This window comes from Antrostomus carolinensis, unplaced genomic scaffold (assembly GCF_000700745.2).
Source record: "Antrostomus carolinensis isolate BGI_N321 unplaced genomic scaffold, ASM70074v2 Scaffold1985, whole genome shotgun sequence".
Taxonomy (NCBI): domain Eukaryota; kingdom Metazoa; phylum Chordata; class Aves; order Caprimulgiformes; family Caprimulgidae; genus Antrostomus; species Antrostomus carolinensis.
In genome coordinates, this window is record NW_010316881.1 from 984 (window position 1) to 9,258 (window position 8,275).

At 38.9% G+C, this 8,275-nt stretch overlaps 1 protein-coding gene across 1 annotated transcript; it reads left to right on the forward strand.

Annotated features, from left to right (window-relative positions):
• Positions 1–473: 473 nt before the first annotated feature.
• TRA2B (transformer 2 beta homolog) lies at positions 474–8,046 on the forward strand (the record flags this gene model as incomplete). Its single annotated transcript, XM_010168365.1, has 5 exons — positions 474–636; positions 1,480–1,668; positions 3,021–3,136; positions 4,029–4,112; positions 7,984–8,046. Coding segments are annotated over 5 exons (615 nt in total), but the record flags the coding sequence as incomplete, so codon positions are not given.
• Between the last annotated feature and the right edge of the window lie 229 nt (positions 8,047–8,275).

Genomic DNA, 8,275 nt, shown 5'->3' on the forward strand with positions numbered 1-8,275 from the left:
TGTGCACCTCTGCCATCGTGCATGTTTTATGTTTTCATATTTGGTCCTGTTCCCTTCTTCTGTTAAGTCTCTTAAAGAAAGCCACCCCAGCTATTTTTACTTAAATGCTGCTGTAAATGCTGTGGCTGTTCTAGGCATATACTCTGTCAAACCAAGGTAGCCTTTTTAGAGAAGGGTAAAAGCTATTGGGGAATTAAAAGCTAAATAAAATGGAAGTTGAGGTTCCTGTTCTGCAGTAGAAATGCTCTGAGAGCATCTACAGTAATCTAATTGTAAGGGTTTAACGCACAGTCCTTGAGAGTAGTGACTAAACTGATTATAGCTGAGTCATGTGGTACCGGAGGTTTTTAGAAAATGGTTATTTGGGCTTTTTGTTTGTGAATAGCTGACATATTTTTGAAGAGTTAAAAAACTCCAAACAAACCCAACACTGTACCTTTCTTTTTTTTCTTTTTTTTTTTCCCCCCCCTCAGATCTAGATCAAGGAGGAGTTCCCGTAGACACTACACAAGATCCCGCTCTCGTTCCCGCTCTCATAGGAGATCCAGAAGTAGGTCTTACAGTCGGGATTATCGACGGCGACACAGCCACAGCCATTCACCCATGTCTACTCGCAGACGTCACATTGGAAACAGGGTATGTCTGTTACAGAAGCAGATGACTCATGCATAATCCTGAATACATCCTGAAATCACAGAACTAATTAATTGGAGTTTTCCAGGAAAACATTCTGCTTCCAGCTTGGGTCTGTTTAAAAGATACTGTTGAGGTTAATTGCCATTTCGCTTTTGGTAAACTGTGGCTTTCCATAACTTTGCTAAGGATTGTGGGGTGGGGGTGTCTTGGTTTTTAACAGAGGCTTTTAAAAATGCTAGCAGTGTAGGCTGTTGTCAGTGTAGCTGCTGTAATAAATGAGTGCATATATGTGATAAAGGATGGAGGTAGAATTAGGAGGGAGAGACATTTGTGTTTTGCTTGATTAGAAGGCCTGGGAAAGCAAAAACATTTCATTAAAAGCTGTTTTGATTATGTCTTTATTAAAAGAGCATACAAACCAGCTGGCTTTTAGCTGCTTTACAGACTCAGATGGCTGAGCACAGTGTGGTTCATGCTAACGAAGAGGGGGAAAGTGATAATTAACACAAATGAAGGTGTGATCCAGGCCTCTGTGTGTGTATGTATCTCCACATTCAACAGTTGTCAGCTAGCCTTTGGAGCAAAAACTTTTTTAAAATACAGTATCTATTATGTGCTGTAACCATATTTTGTATGGTATCCCAAGAAATGCAAAGTATTTTTGTGAAAGGAGATTTGTGTATCTGTAGATTTGATTGTAGTAGTGTCTATTAGCAAGTTAACCGAAGTTAATCATCTTGTTGTTTTGGCTTGAAGCTCTGACACTCACAACTTGTGAAATACCTTGTACTGCAAATACAAGCAATTTTACTCTACTGATTTTCTATCTGTCCCTTCCTTTAGGCAAATCCGGACCCAAATTGTTGTCTTGGGGTGTTTGGATTGAGTCTATACACCACAGAAAGAGATCTGAGAGAAGTTTTCTCCAAGTATGGTCCAATTGCTGATGTTTCCATTGTGTACGACCAGCAGTCTCGACGCTCAAGAGGATTTGCATTTGTGTACTTCGAAAATGTTGAGGATGCTAAGGAAGTAGGTTGGGGTACCGAATGTATATCATGCTTGCTGTGTTCTCAGTTGCTGGGATGTGTCTTCTCTAACAAGAAGCTTGCTGTTTGACCTTTAAAATGGTGTAGGAACCTTTAAAGTTAATTCCTTTTGCCTATGTGAAATAATCATAATGCAAGCTGGTCCACAGACTCGACTCTTCCCTGCCCTCTCAAGGCCTAAGAAATCCTTGGTATCTGATAATAAACATCAGAGTCTTAGTTCACTCAAAGATGATTACTGTGTACCAGAGGAGAGCGGAGGGGCAGGAATACTGGTCCCTGCACAGGCTGAGCTGTAATTCACAAAAGCAAACTTCAGGCTAGGCATACTGCATGCTACGCCAACAAGGAAAAGAAAATAGAAACACAGACTTCCTGTTTTAATTAGGAGATGAGAGTTCCTCCCTAACTCTGCATGTGATCTCAGATTTAATAACAGGAGTGTTCAGAGTGGACCAGACAGCCATTTCAGAGTTCTCTGTAGGAGGCTAACGTGCATTCTGTTGACTTCTAGTGCTCTAGACTGAAAGGGGAGGGAGAGGAGGAAATCTTTCCTGAAAATAAAAGGCCAGGCTTCCTGGTGCCTGTAAATGTCCATGGGAAACCTGAAGGGATTCAGTAAATTGAAGCAGTGTCAATACCATGTAACAAATTACGGGGTTTGTCCTTACAAGTGGTACAGAACGAACAGGGAATTCTGTACTTGGACCAGCCTAGAGCATTGTTCTTATGGGCAGGCTTATATTCTGCACAAATTCATCTACTTAGTCTCTAGTATCTTTTCCAAATTTGATGTGAAGGTTTCCATGTTAGGTTGGAGCTTTGGATGTAGATTCTGCTACTTGGCAGAAAAAGAAAAAAAATATTTTGAGGTTTTTGAACTTCAGACTTACTTATCACTCATATTCAATGTTGTAATAAGTTTTGAGGATATACTGGAGGAAAAAACGTAACAGTGCTATTTTGTTAACTTCAAAATGCTTTGCTTCATGTTGAGTATCAGAGTAGTTACAGCTCCATACATAAGCACGTTCAAAGGTTCCTCTTAATCATGTTAGAAACAGATATTGAAACAGTTGTTAAATTACATTCCTTTCAAGCTTTTTATGCAATGTAAGTCACATTTTAAGTGGTTACTGATGCTTGTACCCAGCTGGCCTAGAACGTCTTACAGTTTATGTTCAACATTACCTATAAGGCATAAGTGAAACTTAGGATGTACATCCTAACTGAGCCATTTTAGGACTTCTCTTAATACGTGAAGCAGTGGTTAGAAACTTGTGTTGGTAATAAAGTTCATAGCTACAGGTAATTGTATTGTATCACTCTGTTTAGGCAAAGGAACGTGCCAATGGAATGGAGCTGGATGGAAGAAGGATTCGGGTAGACTTCTCCATAACAAAAAGACCTCACACACCTACCCCTGGAATCTATATGGGAAGACCCACTTAGTAAGTGACCTCTGTGAGGTTTTTTCCAAACTAGTACAGAATAGGATTAATTGTCTTGTGTCTGTAAGAGACCTGATTTCTGTCTGGTTTTTTTTAATTAATCTTAATATCTTTCCATCTCTTTAGATGGGAGGGTTTAATTTATATAGCACTTGCCAGTGCTATATCTGGGGTCAGCGTGGATTAGTCACCAGAAACCTGTCTTCCTTAGTTATGTGGCCCAGACATGAGCTATTTACACATTTAAATACATCTTCAGTAAGCTTTTTTTGACAATTTCTAAGTTGTTGTCCTATGTACCATCAAATAGTAACATCTTTCTCAAGCTCAAGTTTTCAAGAGTGAATTAACAAATACTAATTGAGCAGCTGTGTGACAGTTTGCCCTATCCACAGACTACACTTTTGACTTAAAGCTGCCAAGAATGTCATTTCCCACCTGTTTTCCCAAGACTTTCGGCTTATGGTACTGGTGGATAAGTAGTTGGTGTTGTGTTGAGACTGCAGGTTTGTTTTTGTTTTTTTAATGGAAAGTTCTTTTAAAAGGAGCTTTCTGAGAGTTAAAAGTGAATGACGACTTGTCACAGAATAGAATTTCTCATGTGCCTGTGATACCAAAAGGTTAAGAGGTTTTAGACTGAGGAGGAAAGTAGCTGTCTTAAAGTTCAAGCATTTTAAAAAGCAATAATTTAAGTAGTTCTGTTCCCATCTGCACTGGTGGGAAAGTAGGAGTGTTAACAATCATTTCAACTGTGAGGATGTGAGGGAATGATATAACCCAGGTAAACTGGTGTATGTTTAACTTTCTGACTGCCTACTGAAAGCACTGAAAATGATGTTTTATATTTTATTAAATTCTCTTTCTTTAAAAAATTCTCTTTCACTACTTATAGTGGCAGCTCACGACGACGAGATTACTATGACAGAGGGTATGATAGAGGGTATGATGATCGTGACTATTACAGCAGATCATACAGGTGAGGTGATATTTGTAATATTCAGCTGCTTTGTAAACTGTTTTTTCTCATCTACATTTTTAACCATCCGACATATTTTTGCACTCACTGTCGTTCTGGAATCTTAGTATGAAATCTCTACCGAAATGACTGCTCAGTGCAAATCAGACTGAGAAATACTTTGTGATGTTTAACCAGTGGCATGAATTGGTCCATAATGTTTTTTTAATATGCATTAAGTTTTGAAAAACAAAGTATGTTCTCTATACTCTCATTTTAAAAGATTTTTTTTTTATTGGTTTGTCTGTTAGCATTGAAATGGTGGGAATACAGGTGCAGAAGTAATATTTGAGTTGGTGTTACAGTACCAACTTAGATTTTAAGCACAGTGTAGTGGACAAAAAATGGGAAATTTCAGTGGTTGCCAGTTTTCCCTACTAATAATTATGTCACCTCAAAAGTTGCCAAAAATAAGGAATTGATGGTTGGGACATGAGCTGTTCTGTATTGACATTTGCGTAAAAAAGCTTTTTTAAAACACTCTGTTGGGTTTGGATGCATGTGTTTTACTTGAAAGACTCACGCTCACCATTTCTGCCTGTCTTCTCTCTAAGCTTCTCTGTTTGACAGCATAATAATTAGCTGAAAGAGGTGAATATTCAGGTGGCAATACACATTTTCAGAGGGCTAGTAAAGTCAGTACAAAATCTGTTGAAAACATGGTTGGTATGTAATTGGTTTTGGTGATAGAGCAAGCTTGTCATCTGCGTTTTCCATTAAGACTGCCAACAAGACTTGTCCTCCCCTGTGAAATGCTCAAAGTTTCTGGGACACTATTAAGCTGGACACAAAGATAAGAGTTCATTTTTTTTTTTCTGTTGGCAATTACCAAATGTTCCCATAGTTGCAGAATTCTCTAGTAGTATTTCCCAAGTTGTTTGCAAAGCTTAAATGCATCAGCAGCAGGTAGATTTATGATTGTTCCCTAATGGCAACCATGTATTAATGGAAATACCTGAATTCAAATTGCATTATCACATTATAGCTCAAAGGAAATAATAAATTCTGTGATCTTAGCTTTCAGTGTACTCTTCTGTTGCTTTTTAGGCATAGAAAAAAATATACTTACCTTGATAGCTGTATGGTCATTGTTGGTGGCTGGGGGCAGCTGTCTCCTCCTTTCTGCCCTACTGCTTTCAGCCACTGTTTCCTCCTGAGACTGTTGGCATTGCTTCCAGTCTGTTTCTCCCCTCCCTGCCTTGCTGTTGTCTCTTAAATCAAGTCCCCGGCTTCTCTACTGCTTAATGGTGCTTTGGACAGTTAGGGCATCAAGGTGCTCTACATCACCACAGTGAAAACATGACACAGAAGTGTTCTGCTCCTGTTTCTGGGAAGCAGTCATTAGAGAACTTCCTTCTCTGCCTCTGACAGTCCCTTTTCTTGAAACATGAGTGGTTTGAAGGTTATGGAGAACTGCAGCAGCTAAAATCTGAAGTTGATACTGGGCATACCAGCACTGAGACATGTTGGGTTTCACTTTGCCAGCGCTTGTATGTAGACTTTCATAAACAAACGTCCAGTTTGTTTCAGAGGCACAAGGTACAATAACTTGCTTGGAATAGTTAACATAGTATCGTCTCACTTAATGTACTAAAAATAATTAACTGAAATCTGGTGGGTAAATTAACTGAAGCTGCTCACCAGAGTGTTGGGGAACAGAAAAGACTTGCAGCACAGCCTGTGAAGCAGTCTGTTATGTGGTGCTTCTAGCTTGCTTCTCCTGATTTCTGTTTTTGTGTATGGGATTCTGATGTAAACCAATCAAAACGGCAAAGGCATGTAAGGATCAGCAAAAGATGAGAATTTTACACCATCTGGTAAGAGTTTGACACCATCAGGCTGTCTTCTTGCACTGCTTCACAGTACAGATTCCTTATTCTTTCATTAAGGGTCAGTCAGGGCGTACTGGTCGTGCTTGAAATCTCTTGGTTGTTGCATGCGCGTTCTTCAAATGTCATTTATTCCTCATTTAGATTATAGCATGACTCTAAGTCTTTAGTACTGAAGTGTTACCTTTTTCATTCCTGATAGTGAACAGTGGCTCAGATGTTTGTAAAATGTTATCAGAAGTTGTGATTACGTCAGTTCTGGGTGCATGCTAGTGAGAATAGCTGCAGACTGTGATAGTGACTGAACAGAAAGAAGAGTATGTGCATTAGATGAGGAAGAGCAAACTAGGAAGGAGATGGGAGAAGGTGGATTACTTCAGTTAGTATACTAGTCTGAGTGAAGCATATTAGAACTCATGGCCATGCTTCAGTCCAGCTCTTTGAGGCAGTCATGCTGGGTGATATTCTGACCTTCCTACGTGCTCTCCCACCCTGTGGCTATTGTGAACTAGGGCTTTGTGGTGGAAATACTTTGAATATTGACAATTTCAGCAAGGGTGACTTCCATTTCCTAGCTTAAAAGGCTGAAAGAAAAGAAAAGAAAAGAAAAGAAAAGAAAAGAAAAGAAAAGAAAAGAAAAGAAAAGAAAAGAAAAGAAAAGAAAAGAAAAGAAACCAAAAAAAAAAACCCCAAACATACCAAAACCCTCCTACCCCAGTGTTTTAAACTCACTGCAAAACCTTTAAAATGTCTTCCTGTAGCAGATATTGAAAGAGTGGAAGCAGACCACAAATTGTTTGTGTGTGGCTACTTTAAAAAATATGATGGTCTGCCCAGGTTAGATACCTACTTTCTTATCCTGCAGATACTGGTTGAGGCGAGGAGGGAGAAGAATACTTTTGTTTGTGTCATGAGGGCTTCCTTAAGGAAGCAGAAGTTACAGTTGTTAAAAATGCAGTAGAGCATTGCGTACTAGTGCTATACTCTAGAAAATGAATTGGTCGCAATTACTTTGCCTTCCTTTCCCTCTGCAGTGAAGCCTTGAGGGAAATACAATTTCAGAGGGGAATTGTCATGTTAAAACTTAAATTCCTCCTCATTGCTGTGGGATGCTTAATCTTGGCTGGGGAAGTATCTGTAAACTAAAGAATAACCTTAAAAAAAACCCAAACAACTTGCACACTGGCTAGCTACCAAGTGGAGATGACTTTAAAAATACATATTTTAAAAAGGAGACCTGCTGATTGAAAGTGTGATGTTGTGGTTGTGGGTTCTTTGTCCTTCTTATGATTTATGGCCTTTTTGTGCTTTTCCATAATACAAACTTGATTTAGTCTCCTCCTGGTTATTCTTTAACTAAATCTGGGGAGGTACCTTTCCAAGCACTTAATATTGTTAAATACTATAATGGGTTGGGGGGGGGGGGGTTGTTGTTTTGGGGTTTGGTTTTGTTTGGTTTTGGTTTGGTTTTTTTCTTCAGTTCTAGTCAGCTTCTATATAAGGAGGAGTTGTACCTTGTTTAAACATGATTGTGAAGTGTTAAAATGTCAGAATGTGGGGTTATTTCCTGCCTCCACCTTGGCATCAACTTTGTCCTCAGGACAGTAAATTCATCTTGCTACTTTAATGCAAAAATTTTTAAAAATTGCTTGCCTCCAGTGGGTAAGCACCTGAGAACAGAAATGGTCTTAGGAGCAAAGGCTGTGCACTGATCTTAAATTGCTGATTGTTGAAGAGTATGACATTGTAAAATACAATACTGGTCAGCTGGAGCGCGAGTCCTCTTGAGCTGCTCCTTGACATTGAGTTTAACCAGCTCATAGTAGTAATAATAATAATAATAATAATGAACATAGTGATGCTATTTAGTATTATCCAGTGTGGGAACTGACATATTCTTGTCTCCACATAATTTTTTTTATGCTTGATGATGCTTTTTGCTTGTATAATAAACTTATTTCTTTTTAAAATTTTCAAAAGTTGTTCTGCTTTTGTGTTCACAGAGGAGGTGGCGGCGGTGGAGGAGGAGGATGGAGAGCTGTTCAAGACAGGGATCAGTTTTACAGGTACAATTGGAAAGCTTTCAGTGTCCAGTCAGCAGTGGAAATATTCTTATACATGATATTTTTTGAGTATTCTATGAATCAAGTCTAGGATATCTTTAAATACGTTAACAGACACTGGGTGGATACTGAGCATAGCAGGTCTTCGGTGAGCAGTGTAATTAATTTCAAGGGTTCCCTTGTCACTATGTAAAGGGTTGAGGCAAGTACAGGGATATATATATATATATAT